The 21,439-nt window shown below is 43.9% G+C and overlaps 1 protein-coding gene across 1 annotated transcript; it reads right to left on the reverse strand.

Annotated features, from left to right (window-relative positions):
• Positions 1-925: 925 nt before the first annotated feature.
• inpp5jb (inositol polyphosphate-5-phosphatase Jb) lies at positions 926-19,731 on the reverse strand. The gene is made up of 13 exons (XM_084359945.1): positions 19,067-19,731; positions 14,041-14,558; positions 12,112-12,219; positions 11,762-11,870; positions 7,836-7,952; positions 6,251-6,426; positions 6,011-6,122; positions 5,564-5,673; positions 5,135-5,342; positions 4,686-4,823; positions 4,460-4,543; positions 4,275-4,379; positions 926-4,067 (listed from the first exon to the last, which is right to left on the reverse strand). Exons 2-13 carry the CDS (start codon positions 14,544-14,546, stop codon positions 3,735-3,737), a joined length of 2,106 nt encoding a protein of 701 aa, XP_084216071.1. The 5' UTR covers positions 14,547-14,558; positions 19,067-19,731; the 3' UTR covers positions 926-3,734.
• Between the last annotated feature and the right edge of the window lie 1,708 nt (positions 19,732-21,439).

Here is a 21,439-nt window from a genome sequence, read left to right on the forward strand (position 1 = left end):
TTGCAGGGTGGACACTTTCTTTTCAGAGGGCAAAAGCATGATGCAAGATGCACCTGCTGTTGCCTTCTGCAGGATGTGTTGTTGTGTCTGGCGCCCACATTTCTTTTTAGTCAAAAATAGAAAGCAACCTCCACCGACGATATTAAACCACGAAGAGCTGAGTGGTAATCCGAACATAAATAACAATAGACTAGATGTAAACTTTAATACTGGCATCATCATCATTGAAGTTCAGTTCTTTAACATAAGATGTACAGAACTGCTGTTGCATTAATGAGCTTTATGGTCATATTGGCAAAATTACATGCACTTATTTGTGCAATGGCTTTCGTAGCTCAGACTGCACTCTCTTAAGGAATGACATTTCATTTTTTTTCTACATTCAAAGCCTCATCATAAGCTCAGCCGTGGTCAAAATAAATATTTAAAGGGTAGCTCCATCAATTTTAAACATTAAAGCGTGTTTACAGGTCTTGGGGAGTACTACTGAACTGGTGAAAGAAATATTATAAATCCTTTTGTGGCTCCAGAGGAAGCTACACGTAATCTGATAACTTGTCTCCAGCAATGTCACTTAGAGGCTAAGATGCATTGTGGGTAATGTAGGCACCAAGTTTTGAAAATAATGAAGAATGTGGTTCTGCTGTATTGATTTGTTTGTTTTTTAAACTGCAATGCAAGTGGACAGCTTTTCAAAACCTGCCGCCTACAATACCCACAATGCAACTCTCATCTCTGGAGGCAATTTATCAGATTACACGCAGCTTCCTCTGGAGCCACGAAAGCTTTAACTCTTCAGTATATAATGTTTTTCACTTAGTCTGATGCTTAAACGTATCATAAGAAACGAGAGATTGAACTGTAATTACCCATTTTTCAAGAAATAGAAATAAATACAAAGAGACTCAGGAAACAGACAGACAGCACAATTTGAAAGGGAGTATATTATTTCTTTGGACAGTGTTGCACTAGTTTTTGGGTTGGAGAACAAAGCAAGCAACCCCTAAAAACCTTCTCACATCACTGATTGGATGATTTTCACACAGATTAACCATTTTTTCATATGATATATATTTTTGACAATTTGATTCACAATCTTACAAAGACCTGTAGACTTAACAAATCTCCATTTCAGACAATAACAGCAACAATTGATCTGAATTGACTAAAATGGAAACTGGAGAAATCAAACTCTCTCTTCATAGTTTCCTAATAGAAAAAAGAAAATAATTATCAATATTCTGTTACATCATTTGACATTTCCATTGAAATAATGCTCCCTCACTGGCCAGCAGAATTCAGGCTCATTTAACAGTTAAATAAGAAAATAAATAAATAATTTACGTAAAATAATCTTTGTGGCATAGATTGTCTTCTACTTTATGTTTTCTACCATACTTAATATTTGTCCTTTACATACATATTTCTTCTATTTTTAGCCACGTCATTACAAAACAATAACATTCTGTAGACACGATTTTTCATTAACATTTCACGATAGATATGCGAATGGTCATGACTGCAGAACTGATCATACTAAATTACCTAAAGTAGGACAAAGTCATACAATCGTCAACATTTTCAAACATGTTACTCTACACAAAGGTCCAATAGATTTTTCATTTCAAAAAATCAAGAAAATACATGAATGCACTATGAAATGATTCGAACGATTTCAGATGTATATGCAAGCACAACTGCCCTGCATTTTCTTCTCCTAACATTTATACTGAAGTTAAGTTTTTATACTGTCCTTACCATGTTTTTCTAACAATTTTCACAGCCACGATTATAACAAAGAGGAGTCAAAAACAGCACTTTACGGCACGAAATCACGGTACCGGAATGTATAGTATGTCCAGCAGCAAACCATGCAAACACAGTCACACCCCATTCACTGCGACAGCTAGCTACACACACACACACACACACACAACCTCACCGTCCAAAACCCACACACACACGCAGGCGTCCATAAAAACACATACGCACAAAAAGTGATTACAGACATACACACTGAGGTTACAGCTACAACAGTGTACACCGTCCTACCGCTAACAGCCCAAAAGTACAAAGAGTCTAAGATGGTGCATCAGAGTTCACACGGCAACAATGCAACACGACTATTGTGACTACTGTCACTGTCAGCTAATCACCAGGATCAGTAAGGGGGGATCTGAGCAAGAGAAAACACGAAAACAAACAGCGGAGTGGTGAACTGAAAAAATGAGAACGGAACATTTAATTTATTTGAAATATCACGTTTGCATTATGATATTTCACAACAGTGGAACATGTCAGCTTTGTATGATACTGCCTACAGTATAATGCAAAGCCCTGTGGTAGCTCTACATAGTAGAGTGCCTGCTCACATTTGTCAGAGATGATTATCAGTCTGATTTTTTTTTACTAAGACTCCATGTTGAAAACATCATGCAAGAAAGTCGAAAACTGAAGTAGTATTAAGAATGGAATAAAAACAAATATGCGATTGTTGTTATTTGTGGGTAATTTTTTTTCAAAAAGTAACTTTGCCGCTGTGAAAAGTTAGATAAGACCCATTAACTCAGACAAATGCATGTGTGTCAAAGCAACATACTGCACGTCTCCTGGGTCAGATACACTGTAGCTGTTACCAATGTAGTCGGACCAACAGAGTTAGTGGCCAACAATTAAAGAACTCGTTCTGGCCAGACAGCTCTGCAGTGTCAGCTGACAGCTAGCCTCGCACACCCATCTCATCCCACTGCACTGATTTGGCAGTCTATTTAAAGGCCTTTTTTTACACTCACATTCACTCTCTACGCTGACATGTGCTGCTGAAGTAGCTAGTGGCCGAGCGCCCCGAACCCCAGTCTCCCCCTACTTTGGTTCTGCTCCGTTTTTAATGCGCCCTGGAGGGACTTTAAATCCCATTGGTGGCACATTTGAAATGCTACCTGCATGTTAAGTATCATGTTGCTGTGTAATTCACACTGAACTTCCAAAGCAGGGAATATGCATAAGAGTGGGACCATACTGCCAAGTCAAAATGCATGGCTATCTCCATTTGCAGAATTACAGAAACTTATAATGCAAGTGAGCGTTGACCAGGCTGGTGATGCTTTCATGGGATGTTTCAGAATAAAATGCATTTTTTTCACTCTAGCCTAGAGGACCATAGAGACCTAAAGGCTTTAGGTGTGAGCAGATCTGTCTCATGATAGATGCAAGTTCCACAACTAAAGCAAACTAGTGATTTGTGAGCAACGTCTGCGTCATACTTCTTATCTCAAAAGCGTTGTCTGACGCTCGTATGCAGTCTGCTGACGTGACTAGGAGGTACATCAGTGCAGAGTTTCAAACCACTGTCAGAAAATAGGCAGGATGGTTTCTAAAAAGTATTAAGTAACCACTCTTTTACTCTACATGACCATAAATCCTTGAGTATTTCCTAATGCAAGGTGTCAGCTCCCTGTACTGTCCACACCTGAGAACGGACAAAGATAGAAGAAACACAGGACCGAGTGAAAGGTTTACAAATAAAAAAAAACAAAAAAACATACAATGTGCACAGTTTAATAAAACAAGGCAAAGTAAGCCTTCTGGGCAAACCAGATGGCTGTTCCTGAAAAGAATGGTGCCAAAAACTGTATATTTTCCTCACAGAAAACATACAGTGAAGTGGATGTATTTAATAAAAGACACAACAGTTGGCAATGTGACCTGTGACAGCAGCAGGACTCGGCTGTGCATCACAGCCCTGAATCCCCCGTGTCTTTCCCTTTCTGCCCTGGAACAGACAGCTGGCTGCTGCTGCCCTCTGCTGGGCGTCCTGCGGACTCGCTCTCAGCTTTCGACGTGGTGCTGGATGGAGAGTCGTCGGTGACCTTGAGCCCTTTCATTTTGGCCTGTGCGGGGCTGCCGGAGCGGCTGTGGCTGCCGCTGCGATGCCTGCGGTGCTTGCTCCTGCGCGGACTGGGGCTGCGGGACCTCGTCTTCATGAGGACAACGGTGCTGTCATCTTCTGAGCTGAAGTCAGAGCTGTCTGAAGAACTGTGGTCAAGACCTGAAGTGGGAAGCTGGATCTGAAGATAGATGAACAAGAGGATAAGAGTGGGATGGAGGAGGTAGAATATGGAGCAAGAGAAGCAAAATGTCAGTCGAGGTTAAGTAAAGATACAGATGTAGAGAAGAGCAGCAGTGAAAGTGTACAACAGATGTGAATTACCTCTAAGAGGAAATGCATTTGATTGATTTAACCTCAAAAGGGGCAACGTCGGAGTTATGATTACCTGAAATGGCTCTGTTACACCCACAATGGTGCTCATGTTGTTGCTATAGTAACCCAAGATAAAGTCCCCTGAGCCTTTGGGCAATTCCTCCTCGGTAAAGGTTACCTGGAAAACAGTTACTCAGACGTCTATTAAATGTGAAAGAAAATGAGCACTTGAGAAAATTCAGCACGCATCCGGATTACCTGATGTTCTTGTCGATGAAAATCAGCCTCCTCTTGCTTGGCCCACACGTATCCCACATAGTCCTTATGGTGCTTGAAACCCACCTAGAGGGGCGGCATCACAATCACAAAGAGTACTTGACTGAAACTGGTAATAATGCACAGATATATTTGTTATGCTGGTCCTAATGATCTGCTGTCATGGGTTCTTGTTATTTGGCCGGTAGAGGTACGACTATATTTTTACCTTGTAGAGTCCGATCCAGTCCCAGGAGCTGCGAGCGAAGTTGGGCATCACTTTGAATCTCGCTACGGCATCAGCAATACTGTTCCACTCATCCTCCACCATGATTGTGACCAGGGCGACATCCACCTTGTATGGAAACTACAGAAACATTTGTACAGAATGAAAATACTTAATAAACTTAAATGATAATAAGAACTGAGCACTTTTTAAGTACCAACCAAAATGTGTGCAGGAGCATCAATCATCAGAAACTGAAATTAAAATGTTTAAAGACAAAATACACCTATGTTGTATGTTTTGTACACACTACTTTAATGTAACGGTGCGTTTCATTTGGTCGTCTGTCGCTACAACTTCTGGGAGAGAGAGTCAGATTGAAGAGGAAGCTTGAATAAAACTTGTGTTGCAAACCCAAAATCATATTTACAGTGTACCCTGACGTGTCTCACCTGCAGGGTAAAGATGGAGGAGACTGGTTTGTGGTCACTGACGGTGTACTCCATGTAACTACGGTAGTAGTGCTGCGTGACTTTGACCCCGCTGGTCAGCCCTGACATGGAGCCACGCTTCCCCGCGCTGAGAGCCGTGCCAGCAGGCGCGGTGGCTCTCATGCGCCACAGGATTCGGTCGGTCCAAGCTGGTTTACGCTTCTTCCCGCTGGATGGGGTACATTAAAAGAGAGGGATGAAGAAGAGAGGAAAAAAAGATCCATCTTGGTAAAATCAGGACATGAGGAAAAAAATAAGAGGCACTTTCATGCTCCCCCTCCAGGCTAGTGAGGACCTTTCAGACAGGAGAGTGTAAGTATTACCAAGCCAGACTCTGTGATATCTGGTCAGTGGCCCAGAATTCATAATAGCACCCCTGGCACCACTAACCTCGTGTCGTATGTATTTGTTCCAATGTCAAATTTGTAGGTGGGAGGGAATTTCAGCGGCCCCTCTTGGAAACCCTCCAACACCGTCTCACTGTCTTTGGCCATGTTGAGCTGTATCAAAGACAATTAGCAAACATCACTCACTGGGGACTTCTGCTCTGATGGCTCTGTTAACGAGACAGTGTGTTTCTCTAGCGCCCTCTAGTGGCAATACATACACAGTGCATAGTCCATCAGACAAGAAAGAAGTAATTTCATCGTGTAGGTCCTGACATTTTAACGACCTTTCAGCGTGTGAAACGTCTTCACAAGAACTCTGATGTAAAGTTAAGATTGTACTATATAATAATATTCCACTGTGTAGAGAATACAGAGGAGCTGAGGGGTGAAGACAGGGAGATAAATTATTTTTCTTTAAAACAGTTTATTAGGTAGCCTTGATTTTTACCTGATCCTTTTCCCACAACAATGGAAACTTGTTGTTATCGATGGCTGATTTTACCACTTGCATTTCCAGGTCATTGATGCGGAAATTGAGATCCCCAAACCAGAACACGACGCTGTGAACAAAAAACGGGTCATTTCATGAATTCATGATGTCAGCGTTGCAGGTATGCAAGTACCTTTGCAGCGCACACATGAAACTGTGTGTGTGTCTGTGTATTCATGTGTTTGTGCGCCGACTTACTCGTGGTCAAGAACCCCGGTGGCAGCCTGGCCCTCAAACTGCTGCTGCTGCAGGATGCTCTCAAAGTCCTCCATGCGCTGCTCTGAGTTTTCCATGTGAGCCGGCAGGTGGCAGTTGAGGAAGCAGATGGTGTGGCCGAACACTGACATGCGAGCGCTGACACCACCTTTATTCCCCTGTGAGCACCGGCAAGCAGAGGGGAAGTGACGTTATATTTAAGAAAGCTAAGAACACACTTGTGAAGGAGAATCAAAATCAAATAAATTAACGGATCAGTGATGTAAAGCTCCTATACTCAGTGACTGGTATGTCAGCGTTTTCACTGTATTGAGTGGTGTGTGTGTCCGTGCCACAGAGAGAAACAGGAAGTTTACCGGGGTAGTATGCCATCAATACTTAATGCTAACAGTAAAGTGCACAGTGGGGGGACAGGATGAGTCTGTGGTTTGCTTCCCGCTGTCCTCCCGACTGCTGTGACCCACTAAAACACAAAAGATGTCTCAGTATAAAATCCGCAGAATGTGCAGAGTTCAAACAGGGAAGGTTTCTCCAGAACTTTATTAGCGCCATCAGTGATCTGACAATACAGACCAACATCCACTGTGATCTTACTTCTCCTTTTTTTTTGACAGAGGTAAAATCTGTCACAACACAGCAGGTGCAGTGGTACTACGGAGATGCTCGGGCCTACAAATCATCCAGACTGAAGGAAATATGCTTATTAGGTATAGACCCCAGCTAAATAATTACAGTAAAGTGTATTGAGGTGAGATTGCTTCTGTAAGCTTCTCAGGGTTTTCTGAATCTCACCTGCAGAATCCTGCTTATTCTGCTTTTTGTTGTATTGCTGCGTTTCTGCTGCTTTGTTTTACTGTGCTGTAAAAATGTAGCGTTTATTGTGAAGTAGTTAAATATCTTCCTCAGTTGTATGTTCCTCAGTGAGCCTTTAAAATACATAAATTTCAGTAAAAACATGAGATCATTCATGAGTACTGATGACTGATTCAGTTTAAATTGATCCCAGTCAGGATCCAGTGTGTAAACATGGTGCATCTGTCGGGCTCTAATGAGAAAAAATACAAAAATCACTATTACCACTACAGTAAGATAATTGCAATATGATTTTGTTTTGCATATTGTTCAGCGCTAACACATGTTAATAAACATAAATACCCACAGGCTGTAGTTCACCCTTGTTGCCTTTTTAATTTGTTTTGCTGTCCAAGTATCGATAACTGCTGGCTGTGAGATAACAACATCTGCATCTTTAGTCTCATAAACCTGGATGAAACATCATTTGACTTACAAATAATAAGACCTGATAATATGGTTGATGTGCAGTTGCTCCAGCCTTTCATGTAAATGCCATCTGCACCAGATTATGCTCAGCAGATGTAACAACCACCACATCCTCACCGGTTCTGGATAAAGCAAACAACCTGCACTGCATGTAGAGGTGTGTAGACAGTGGAGTGGAGCGGAGAGCAGGGACAGACATCTTAAACCTTGTCACTCCAACTCCTATGTACAGCTAAGTTTATGTAACACAGTGCTGATCACAGAATGGTGTCAGTGGCCGTCTCACCCAGTAACCCCCCAGGCCGGTGCGGGTGGTTTCAGTCTGGACTCCGCGGAGGAAGGGCAGATGGAAGTACTTGGCAAACACCAGCAATAAACAGCCCTGCATCCGCTGAGAGGTCACCTGAGAGACAGACAGACGGACAGAAAGGCAAAATAGGATAACAGTTATCAGTTATGCTTTGCATAATTCTGAAAAGACAGCAGCTTTAAAGTTCAGTTCAACTGTATAAATATCTGTTTAACATGCACAAAAATTTCAATAAACAAATTCTCCGAGCTGAATCCTGAGAGTTCATTTCTGCCGCTCCGCTTCACTCTCTCACTCTGCCCTCCTCTTTCTATCCCCTCGCATTTCCATTTCGCCCTGCAGGAGCCGGTGGCCCAGCTCTCCCATTACTTTACACCGAGCACTGCACATTAAGGAGGCCGTAGCTCGTGGTCTGCCCTCGCTGTGGCAACTAACCACACGTGTCCACACTGCAGGCACTTGATGGTCAGACCCTTCCTCGCTCCACCATCATTTCATTGCACTTGCCTCTGCTTATGCATAATGAAATGCAGATTTTGACATTTGTGTACACATTTTTGTGCCATACAAAAGGGGGGCTGGAATACGACATGTGCATGTGTTAAGTCTTACAAGATGAGGTATTTGCATGTTATGCCAAGCCCCTCACCAGATATTTATGTTCACCCCTCCTCTCTCCCTCTCTCCAGCGGTCCACACATCCCAACCCCCAACTGCAGGCCGAAGAAGCATGATCACACTCCGCCTGAAATGCCTTGTGGGCAGTAATGGAGGCACACATCTCCACGTGACACGAGACCCTCTCGCTTGTATACTAACTGCCTATTTGAACAACTTTGTTGCGTAATGGATTCCACTGAACCGTAAAGTGGACCGACTCTAGTTGTGGTTTGTGTGTGTTGGACGCAGACAATGAGTGTGTGTACGTGTGTGTAAAGTCTGAGAGTATATAGCTTTGCCTGCGTGTACTGTGGTTGAAAAGCGTTTCTTATCGACATCAGTGAACATTGGAGGAGCTCCCGAAGGCTGCCATGCTACATTTTGGCTAAGAGCAGAAAAGACATTTAATCCCAAAGACAAGTGTGTCGGAGGGAGTGAGAGAGAGAGAGAGAGCATGTGTGCAGCGGTGTATGTTTGACCTTGTACAGCGCGCGCACACACACACACACACACACACACACACACACACACACACACACGCGCATGCACGACTGAGGAAATGAGCTGTGAGTAACAAGTGTGATGTTAGCAGGGCGGTTTGTGAATCTGGAAGAAGTCCAGTGCAAAATAAGGCTTACTCATTCAAGTCTCTGATACTGACAGACCGCAGAGACATCAACATCCTCCTCCACTATTCATCACACAGACCTACATTAGATATCACTGGCTCGATTTAGCTGGACCTTAAAGTCAGACTGATTAATTGACATATGTGTTTAACAAGTGAGTCTTTTAAAGGCTAGGGTTCAAATGTAACTCCAAAAACACAGGGGGCAGCTAATCACCAGAGTAACTGACAACTGCTGCTCTTTGGTCGCTATCCCTGGCTGTGGCTAGCTACCGTTAGCTCACAGCTCAGTCAGCCGTGGATCACAGCCGCTCTGACCAAGACTATGACTTCAGGGAGGACAAGACTCAGCAGGCAGGGACGAGAGAGGCGACAGAGACGGACATCAGCAGCAGGTGTGTAGAGACGGAGTATTTTCACATCTTACTCTGTGAATCAAGGATTTATTTCAACCTACCAGAGGTGATCAGGAAAGATAAACCAAGACTGTGTCGGTGAGTTTTATTTCATTTATGTTGAGTTAACGAGGCAATTAAGTTTGTCTTAGCTCGGCAAAACGAGGTGTCTACAAATCTTATTGTTAAAAACTATTAAACTTCACAACCTCTCAGTATTTAAAATGAATGTTGAGCAGTTTCATAGTGTAATAAATAAAATACTCAGTCAACACATTTTGAGAAAAAAAGGTCAAACCAATAAATCATGAAAAAAGTCACGCTGCAACACATTCAATAGAGAGTGCCGTGTTGTAATTAGAGATTAGGGCCAGGGATAATGTGTGCATTTAAATTGTAGCTTACTCCAACAGAAAGGACGGTGACGATCAGCAGCTGTGTGGTGATAGAAATGTCTCGTTGGCTCCGTGTTTCTGCAGCGAGGGGCTGATTTGAGGGAGCCTTCTTGTGCTCGCAGCACTTACAGCTGGAACCTGACAATGAGTCCTGGTGAGCGGACGGTCTCAGAGGTGTCTTGTTACTTCGTGTCTGTCCACCGTATCATGACTAGACAGACTCCTACTGACAGCATCGTGTATCTCCCTCTACTCAAGACAAACTCCAACAACAAGAAGTACAGAAAAAGGTCACATGGAGATGACTCTAACAAGGTTTAAACTAACGTAGCAGACCGTGAGATAGCTGGAGGACGGAATCAGTCTCACTGTCAGAGGCCCATCAACACTGACAACAACGCGATCCAAAAATAAAGCAGCATCCTGGGAGACATTTGTCTGGCTGTTTCAGCTTGACAGCTGATCACGCTCTCCAGCTCACCATGCCAACAGAGCCGAGATACAGCCAGACGAACACCAACCACAGTTACGCTATCTGCCCTCGCACAGATAATACCAACACACCAGAGAGTAAACATTTCAGATGATTTCCATATACGTTTTTCACATCCTCATTGTTTTTTTTGCATAACAAGCCAAGCTTTTAATGTGTGGTATGGACAGGGTTTCCACAGGTATCAGACACTTATATTTAATGCCTTTTAAGACCTTTTCAAGACATTTATATCCTAATTTTAGACTGATTTTTTGACATCTTCTCCTTCAAGCATTGCTGGTAAGTATAAAGGTATTTGATATATACAGTATGTGGTAGGTTTTATGCAGGAATATGGTTATTATAGTTGGGTTAATCTACATTTTGCAAACAGGTAATGTAGGTTTAATGGTTTTTAACATGAGCAGTCTAGCCAGGCAGAAGAGCTTGACTCATTCTGACAAAACAAAGATGGATGAATGACATTTATAAACGATTTTTGTGGCAATTAAGACGTCACAAATTCAAATGTAAGGCTATTTAATGACTTTTAAGGCCTAATATTTATAAAATTCAAAGTTGCATTATGTAGTTCTGGGCTAGACATTTAAATCAGAACACAAATTCATATCGTTTTATGTTGTTTATATTTGCTGGACCCTGCCACCTTTCTAGCTTCTAACTGTTTTGTGGGGACCTTAATTCCTTGAAGGATATTTTTTTTTAGTTATGGCAATAATGGAATATAAAAGAGTTTATATTATCAGCTTTGTACATCTAAAATGTTTGAGTGCACCTTCAAGGCCTACACCTCAATGGAATATTTATTAGGAAGCCTTTGCCACATCCCATTCAATTACATGAAACCTTTTCTTAGTATACTACCTTCCCACACTGGGTATGGTAGTAAGATAGTCAAGTCAAGTTTATTTGTATAGCCCAAAATCGCATTACACGCCCCGGTGGGCTTCACAAACCCTCATTAGCTGTTTGACGAGGGCAAACCGTTACACAATAATAGTGCAAAATACAGTAATGACATTGAAAATAGTAGAATAAGGGGCAGGTATGCAGGCATAACTGCACACAGAGGGAGACCAAGAGACAGTGAGTGCTTGACTTTGCATTAAGAGCTCGGCAGACAGCGGAAGACTGCAGATACGCTGACATTACACGCATGTTATAAATTATCACCCCATCCGTTGCTCAGGGGAACAAAATGAGCCGAAACAGCAGCAGGAAGCAGAGATCTCATCAGCGATCGCATACAGCTCGGATCTAAGCAGTTCATCTAAGCATTTTAATAACCAGACTGTGCATCTGTGTTGATAATAAAAGTCGTTACTGACCAGCACATAACCAAAGGGGCTGAGTCTCTCCATGCAGACCTCGCTCCACTGGTCTGTGAAGAGGACATCTTTCAGCCTTTTGTTAATCATAGAGTTCACTTCCTGCAGCCTTGAAGATAAATGACACACAACAGCACACAAGGGTCAACAGCAGACGGAGATGTAAGAGCAGCTGATGATAATGGATTATTAAATGGAAGAAAATCGTGGCCATAAGGGCTGAGACACGACTGCGGCCGCTCATTAGCCGCGTTGTCTGCAGTGTCCATGTGGGACAAGTGAACGTAAATGGACACTTGAGCTTTTATGCGGAAGAAACCAGATGACTAACCGCACCGCAAAACACTCACCCGATGATGTACATGTCTGTGTTTCCATCGCCCACGTTCAGCCCCAGCAAGGACGTCATGTCATCAGGTGGCGTGGCCGAACCCACGTTCCAAGTGATGATGTGCACTCTGTGGGACAAGGATGTTATGTCATATCTCTTATAAACACCCGTGTCCTGCACACCTGAGTGTCACAAAGTACACAGTCTGAGTGAGACAGAGGAACCCTTGTATTAATATTTACTAATGCGTCTGTGCTAACATAGTCCTTCCTTTCAGTTTCTTACCTCAACGTCTTCACGACACCGTGCACAATCATCATAATGTAATTAATCCAGTCATTCTGATTCATATGCAGAGGAGAGTGCGTAACTTTAGTCAAGATATATACATTTTAGGTAAGGAAAAAACAGACATTACAAAACTGATGATGCTGATATCTTGCAGAGATTCACATCATAATTTAAAAGGTTGTATAAGGAATTGTAATCAAAGCTTATATGCTGCTAATTATGGGATTATTAATGCAGTGTGATTTTATATACTGGGCACCCTGGAGGCTCTGTAGAAGCTCTGTGTTGTGCTGGAAGGCGGTTGTTAGTTAATGTTTGCAGACTCCATTAACGTTAGCTATTGTTGCTCTGTTAGCAGTTCAGAGAGAGGCACTAAGACTGGAGAGCGTGCATAAAGTCGCTTCCTTCGGACTGTCGTGGAAAATCTGGAGTCCCTCACAAATAAATCCAAAGTCCAGCAGCATTTAACAACTCGTTTCTCACATCTTGTTATAATCTGCTCACATATGGCCAGTAAAAAAGCATTAAATACATAAATTGCAACGAATACTGACATAGAGCTCCTTTAACAAGAAGTCCGTTAACAAGAGTCTGAAAGCCACCACAACTCTAGACCAGTCTGAAGACATGCGAGTTTGATTAGATTAAAAAAAATTAAATCAGCCACATAAATGTGACCATAAGGATGTGTTTGACTGTGTTAGCTGTCTAATAGACTGGTGGCCTGGCCTCTCACCCAGCATATACACTTTGATAGGCACAATCCCAAACAGGATATGCACTTCAGAGAAAGGAGGGAATACATTTCTGCACATCCGCACTTCCTACTGTCAATGTTACAGCTACATTAAAGGAAGTATTTGCAGCGTCAGTGAAATTACATCAACTCTTCTCTGTTTACTGGTCAAATTGAGGTAGTCGTACACAGAGTACGGCGCATTTAGGGGCCATCAAGCGTCAACATCGGTGTTGTTCCAGGCTCCCCAAGGAAATTCAGAGAATGTTCTATAAAAAGCACCGAGCTATCTACGGTCGCAGTGTTATCATTAAACTGTCCCACAGACTATTCTCACAGCGGCAGCACGGCACAAAGAACAGCTGTGGCTGCGCGCATTTTGGTTTGCAAGTTTTCAAACCTTAAATCGATGTTTTTCTGTGCTACAACACACAGAAAGGTTCCCTGGAGAACAAAACTTAAGTGCTGTTGTTCAACATCTTCTTCCTATTTTTTTCCTGTTGACCTAAGTTTTTCATTTACTCAGTAACCTTATCAGTTCCAGAAATCCAGTTTACTCTCCGGTGACTCATTACTACTGAGCAATAGAGCAGTTAGACACACCCTTTAGTAATAAAAGGAACATCCAGTGGGAAAGAAAGACACAAATCTTTAACAGGTCATTAAAGTGAGAACATGTCTCAATTTGAAACGTTTCAGTCCCAAAATGGATCATATTATGTAATTTAGAAAAACATTAAACGTCTCTGTGACAAAACTGGAAATACTACTATTTTAAATAATTATGAACACAGTGTTATTCGCCACAGTTTGCAAGTGTTGGCTTTCAATGTGTATAAAGGGCCTATCTTTTTCAACTGTCTGGGAACTGAAAGCAACATGTGGACGTGCTGAGACATGAACACAGATCAGAGAACTTGCCTGAAGTCTTCCACAGCCTGGGCCTGAGTGTCAGCTGTACCTGCTACAGAGAAGGCTCTCTGCGCATGAGGGTTCAGGTGAGAAGGCACAGGCCTGCTGGCATATGGGTCGGGGACTGAGGCAGCCCTCATCGGGTGGTGGCCTGGACCTTTTGGACCCGCCTTCACGCTGGGCCCGGTGCGCTCTCCTACGGGTTTGCCTGCTGTGGAGCGAGAGGGTTTGGGTCGGCTTGCTGCGATGCCATCAGGGGCGCTCTCCTCCTGGTTAGCCACCGGAGCGGGTTCATCTGCGGGCTCGGCTCTGGGCTCGGTGATGTCAACGGAGCCCTCTACTTTGGCGCATCTCTGGGGCCGCCGAGGCCTGGAGGGAGCTGCAGGCTGAGCAGCGGGGTCTGGAGCTACTGTATCTGACGCTGGAGCTGGAGCTGGAGCTGTTGTCGAAGCTTCTGCTGCTCCATTTGGGTTGTCTTCTTGTGTCTGGCTTTGGGTCGGATTGTCTTGGTCCATTTCTTAAGATTTCTGTGACAAAGAAGACAAGAGTGTTTCCACTTGTAAGACCAAAGCACAGTCTCTGTGGCCATTCAAAGAGGATGAAATGTGATAGGGGAACTCAATGAAAGAAGGAGCTGAGAAGGTACAGAGACATTTCTACCACTGAAATGTGAACATGCAGCCTCTTTCACAAATGACAAGTCAGTTCAGCTGATTAGTCATGAGCTCCTATTGACCCAGCACGACAACTGAGTGACTCATCCAGGCTCTCACCATTATGACTTCAATTACCTGCCTTCTCATAGCCTTAGAAACAGATGAGCACAGCTGCATGTACTGCTGGAAGAGCACATCTGAAAGAACAAAATGCATAGAGAAAAGACAAGAGGAGGTGTATTCATCTCCTGTCCCAACCTCTGAGAGCTTCTGGACGGGAGATTTGTAGGGGGAAAAAAAAAAAAAAAGCCTGGACAGTTTATCATCCTCTCTAGTCGTGCCTAAGCCGCCTGCCAGTCCTCCAGTAACCAGGGAGATGCTCAGTCAGTTCATATCAGCTCAGAGCACCTGCCACACACTAACACGAGGAACCGCCGCACGGTCCGGAACAGCAAAAGTCAACAGCGTGGAATAAACAACAACACACAGAGAGGGAGCTGCACCGAGATCAGAGCAGAGGAAGGAATCTGAACCCGTCCATTCAAGTCAAAATCTATTCAGTTATTGTGAGAATAAATGGCTGCTTTGCCCGCATTTTATATCCCAGGCTCCATAATTGAGAACTGAGTGATCACGGTGATGAGCATGACTGAAAATTGAGCCTTGAGGCCATGAAATACATTCAATAATGCAAAAATCTAAGGATAAAACGATAAAAGGCACGTTGTTCATCACCCAAAAATCCTTCTCAGATGTAAAATCCCTATAAGAAAATAAATTGGGGACACGGTCTTGTGTTTGTGGACATTTCTGAGCCTTAAAAAGAGCTGATTTGGGCACAACACCGTGGCAGCCCGACCCAGATGCATCAGTCAGCGGTGGAAACACGTGAGAAAAGGACCAAAGAACGTCCATGTCATGTCTTTCATGAGGACATCTAACCTTCAGGTGCACAGACACGAACAAATCCTATTCTCCACAAGGCTGAAAAGATGTCCTCTACATCACGGACACATTCTTGGTCAGTAGGGAGAGAAAGAGCTCTCTGCTTGGGGGACGGGCGGAAAAAAAAAACCTGGTCTCTCTCGCAATTATTCACACGACCTTGAAGAGACGGAGGCCACGACTTTCACGCAGAGAGAGGGGTTGTACTCAACATGTGCCCAGAAACATCTCTCAGTCCCACCAATAACCTGGTGCCTGGCTGGGTATAATGTATTCCTATGGTCCATGTATGGCATTTAGTGGGGAGGGTGGGGGGTGGGAGTGTGGGAGGGCGACCGGGCACACGTGGGAGTGGGTGGGTGCAAAACGAGCCGAGGGAGGCGAGAGGGAGAGCCGAGCGAGACGGCCCATTCAGTGACAACACTGTGTCTCTTTGCAGAACGTCTCCAAATTGATCCTCTCACACTTCCCTCTGGCACTGTCTATTTTTCCAAGCTTTAATCCCCCTCCTCTCTCTCTCTTATCGTCCCATTTCTCTAATCCTTCCTCTCTCCCCATCTTCTCCCACACACTGTTGTTCCATCTCAACCACCTTCGCTGCATCGGCATCGAAAATCGCTCGCCCGTCCTGTATTTTTCCCTTAAAATCGAGCTGAGCGTCTGCACTATTCCTGACCTTAAATCTTCTCATTCCCCCCCCTCCCTGCGCTCTTTCATGAGGTGACACCGGTGGCTCCTCCAGCGACGTGCTCTGTATTGTTTCCTTCAGCCAACCGCCTCAGAGTCGCTATCAACGACGTCAACGTTCCCAGCGGCCACAGTCACAACAACTGGACATAGATCATTATCAACGGTAATGTGCATCCGGAAACATGGGGGGGGGGGGGAACACTGGAAGATGAGAGGGAAGGTGGGAATGTGAGCATGTTTAAACCATGTATAATACATGACACACGCACGACTGGGGACAGGGGGACACAGTATAGGATGTAATGAAGGTGATAATGAAATAAAATATGAAAACGTGAGATACTGATTGAGGTAGAAGAAGCACATGCAGAGGCTTCTCTGTTCGCGCAAAAACGCTCCTTTTCTTCACGTGTGACTGAGCAAGAGCCGAATATTTTTCCTTTCTGGGAACAGTCATGTCAGACTACCACTTCTTATTCCACTCACGTTCGCCGAGCAGAGAGTGGAATGATTTGATAATAACAAATGTGTCATGGTGTTTACATGCACCCTCCTGAGGGGGTGAGAGCAGAGAGAGCCAGGAAGGATGTGGTGTAACCCAAACAGCAGGCTCTTGCCAGCCTTCTTGGCTCCTCTGACGGGATTATTTGACAACACGGATAGTTTTGGGTGACCGAGTCAGTCGAGGGTCAGTAACCATATTTCATGTCTAAAAGGAAGTCGCCTGCATCTTCACACTGAATGATCGTTCCTACTTGGTTGCATAATGTTGACAGTGATTCTAACCTGAATGTTTAACACGTTTTACCACCTCCTCAGTGTTTTAATGTTGAAATTACAGCACAGCAGAGGGTTGGTGTTCGGGGGCCTCCAGGGCCATATGCCCCCGTGACAGGGATACTAATGATGACCCGGACAGAAATGACACCGGCAGCTGCTGCCACAGCTGTAAATGGCTCCTCCCGGTCCTAGTGCCACTAAGTATCACTGCCCTGTATCCAGGGGGCCTCATCCTTCTGATCAGGTCACAGCCGAGAACGTAGGATGTCAACATGATTTTCCTTACCGTCCAACGCTAAAGGAACTGTGCCGACAACCTAAAGTATAACGTCTGCCCTGCAAAGTGATGTCGTAAAGCTGCGGTTTCATAGTCTGTCAATTAACAATTACAGAAATCAGCCGAATGCTTTCTCTTTGTAGAGAAAAAACAATCACCACGGTGTTATCAGATGCAAAAGCAGCCTCTGGTTTACAAGACAATAGACACGCGTACACTGAGCGGTGTCCGGTAATTGGGATAAACATTTTCATTCAGTCAGATAATCTGTCTGTGAACCTGGAATCAAATTCAATGACAAAAACTCATTAGGGACGATAAAAATAAATCCCCTGTGCTCGGACTGGCACGCTAAACAGGCTCAGTGCATGTACACTAACATCTGCACGTGCATGAAAATTAAAACACTATCGTGCAGAGAAGTCGTTGCACACATCCTCCTTCCTTCCCAGCCACTGGTTTCTAGATAAGCATGAAGAAACAGGTGCAAACAGACTTGCAAACATTTGCAACGGCAGCGTCACAGCACAGTAAACTGCTGCTGCGGTAACAACTACAGAAAACCTGTTAGGTGAGCGATAATCAGTGCATTTGCAGGAAATTAAATGCTCCTTTCCGATGTAGCTACGGATTATTGTGCTCGCAGCTACGTCCTCCCTCAGTGCATCTATCACATTAGATAAGATCGTTGCATGAGGAAGTTGAACATACATCTCCAACTGAGGCGCTGAGTTTTGTGGCACCGTAAGGAGCCGTGAATGAACATGAACAACCCAGAGAAGGCTTTTTTTTTTTTTTTTGACATGATGTGCAATTTCATATCTGGCACACACTGTTATGTAAACAGTTTCAGGGTAGCTGACATAGTATTTGGCCCAAGGTAGATGTACATATTTATACACACAGAGACAGAAACATGACTGATGTCTTCTTGGCTGAAAGAGGACGGTGGCAGACACTGGCCTAATTACACTCCTGGCTTCAAGGACAATTTTCCAGGCTGAATAAAGAGGATGAAGGTCATTTTAATTCATTGTTTTGCCATCAGATACTATCTCGAGACACGCGGGTGTGTGTGTGTGTGCATGTGTTTGTGAGTGTCGGAGATGAGGGAGGAAATATTAGAACCGGATTCGATGTTTATTAGGGTGATACTGTAAGATATTTTCAAAGAAAAGATATCTTGATATACGGTATTAAACTATTATTGTTATTATTATCATCATCTGTTACAATGACTCTTAAATGTATGAGAACCAGGGATTATTATAATACCCTGTCAGACATGAAACTTGACATAAATATTCAATATATGTATTTTTAAAAGCACTTATATGATAGAAGATAAGGAAATGTGACCACTGTATACCTTGAGACTGGTGTATCGCTGCAACCCTCCACATTGTGTACACATTTCTAATATGTGATTTTCTGTCATTGGAGGAAAAAAAAGGTTATTTCCATTGTTCATTCTCAATTCTGATGTTTTTTAAGGCTTTAACACACAGCTGTGAGCACAGTATCAATACCTCCTCTCAGGTAGACACATCAGCAGCACGAGGATCAGCTGTCAGGTGTTTCTTTACAGGTGATGTAAACAACAATATTTCCTGTTTGTGCTGTCACGTTACACCTGAAAAGGTTTCATGCGTGTAGCTGATTGATTAATAAAAAAAAAAACCCTCACCTTGTTTTGGGCTCTTCTGTGCTGAGGGGGTTCTGAACAGCTGACCGTTTTTTTCTGCAGATGTTAGAGGTCGGTTCGGTCCGGAGCCTCGTGCTGGTGGAGGGGTGTTAAATCACAAGAAACCAAGAACTTTCCGTTCCAGATGAAACCATCGGCATCCCAGCCCCTTCCTTCCTTCCGTCCTTCCTTCAGTCCGTCCGTCGCCGTCCTCAGCAGCGGGGGTGATGACAGCGAGCCGGAGCAGGTGGGTTCGGCGCGGTGCTGGCGAACAGATTTGCGGGGCAGGCTACATGTCAGAAACGTCTCCGCTCCTCCTGCGTTTAAAGACACAGGCAGCAGCAGCAGCAGCAGCAGCAGCAGCACGCCTGCCTCCCTGTGCCCTTCAAATTAAAACAGACGTCCGGGACAGAGAGACAGCACGACGGAGACAGAGACAGGGACGGAGACAGAGGGCGCTTCCGTAAACGAGCAGCCGCTGCCCGCTAACGATGTGAGTACTGATTACAGCAAAGTCCGTCTCCGACTCTCACAGAGCCGCGGCAGCTAGAAGCGACACGCGCTGGGTCGTTACACCGCGTGTCAGCTGAGCAGGTGAGACACGCTCGCGCACACGACTCCACACCTGGTTTCCTTGACAACATTACCAAACACTGACCGTGAGGGCGCGTGCCGCGTTTCCCATTCAACAGTGTAGAAGTAGATGTGAGAGGGCTTTTCTATGTGGTGCAGGTCTATGCTTGAAGCGCCGCTGCCCCCTGGTGGCGGGTGTGGTGAAGTGCGAAGCGTAATTAAGACTGGCGGTGAGGCTTGTTATGGAGGACTGAGACGGCCAAAATCAGAAATTAATAAAGAAATGGATCAATGAATAAATTTAAATCCCATTAAAAATAATATTTAGAAGAAATATAGACATTAATTAATGAATAAAATATTACATAAGTGGACATTTCTGCTTTAATTTGACTCTGTATTTATTTACCTTTGTATTAAATCAACTGTTGACTCTCTTTCTCATTTCACTGCCAACTGTATCTATCAATTTGTTGCTTTTTTACATTTGTTGATGAAGGTTCTCAGTCATCCAGGTCATGGTAAGTGCTGTATCGTGAGCAACTGGACTTGTTTCAGTTTCTTGAAGACGTTTCACCTTTTATCCAAGAGGCTTCTTCAGTTTTACCTAACTGGAGGGGAGGTGCAGGCTTTTAAACTCTGTGTGGGAGTGTCCTTACAGAGCCCTGAGTTTCAGAGTCTTAGGGCCACTTGTGGGTCGTTGACCCAACCGGCCTTCATGTGGGTGGGTTGCTAGTGCTTTAGAAGAAATGTAGCCATAAATTGATGAATAAAATATTACATAAATATTACACCAATATTGACATTTCTGCTTTAATTTGACTCTGTATTTATGTCTGTATCTCTGCAAAATTTGATGCCTCTTCACTCTGATCTTTTCTGTTTTACTGCTAATTATCTTGTGTGGCCTGCCCTCCTCCAGGTCACCACGGTGGAAAGGAGGTCATGTGGCTCGGGCACCACTTGGCGATGCCTCGGCCTGCTCAGTCGTCCTCTTGGATCCACACACTTTATATATATTATATAAATTGTATCAGATATTCTGTCAATGCAATTTGTAAATTGGGTTTTTGTTTTTGTCTGTCCGTCCTGGGAGAGGGATCCCTCCTCTGTGGCTCCTCCTGAGGTTTCTTCCACTGGAGGTTCCTTGCACCTAAATTTGTTCTTTGCACCACCTTTATTTCATTTTCACTTTTTTCTAAGAAGGGTGTATATTTACTGTACATTTATGTATCTTTACTATGTATGTTAAGGCCTGCTGTACATAGCATATTTGAACTATCTATTTATTTTACAATATAAAGCATCTCTGGCACAAACAATTGTTTAAAACTTATATTCCTACTGTCTGATAGCTTGTCAGCCACCTGTAAAGTTTTGCAGTTACCTGTGTATCAAGCTCAAAAATCAGAAACCACAATTTTGCCTCAAACTGCTTTGCAATCTGGTGACATATTTTTGATTGCGGGGCACGTTGACGAGGCATGCTCTCTTGCAGCTGCACAATGGCAGCCAGAGGAGCCCCATTTCAGACTGTGCAGGGACGGATTCGTAAGTGCAGAGCAGGTTGAAGAAGCACGACTGCGTTCGATGTTTTGAGGCTGAGGAACCGTGTCACCAGATTTGAGTGAGCTGAGCAGCAGGGCTTTGTTTCCTTGCAGACCTTTTTGAAGTTTCAGTGAGAGATTGTAAACTCTGTCTGTGTCACACTGTGAGATTCAGGATGGAAACTTGAACAGGAAGTTCATCAGGATGAATCCTGGATGATATTAACGAGGAGCTCCATTTAAAGTTTATTGACTG

Source organism: Pagrus pagrus (assembly GCF_965226575.1).
Source record: "Pagrus pagrus genome assembly, chromosome: 8".
Classification (NCBI taxonomy): domain Eukaryota; kingdom Metazoa; phylum Chordata; class Actinopteri; order Spariformes; family Sparidae; genus Pagrus; species Pagrus pagrus.

Bases quoted from the DNA above. Each gene is read 5' to 3' on its own strand.
- inpp5jb (XM_084359945.1), bottom strand. From the start codon at position 14,546: ATGGACCAAGACAATCCGACCCAAAGCCAGACACAAGAAGACAACCCA. The intron at 11,871-12,111 runs GTGAGTGTTTTG...TTTATCTTCAAG, and splicing joins ACAGACATGTACATCATCGG to GCTGCAGGAAGTGAACTCTA. The intron at 4,544-4,685 runs GTAAAAATATAG...CCGCCCCTCTAG, and splicing joins ACTGGATCGGACTCTACAAG to GTGGGTTTCAAGCACCATAA.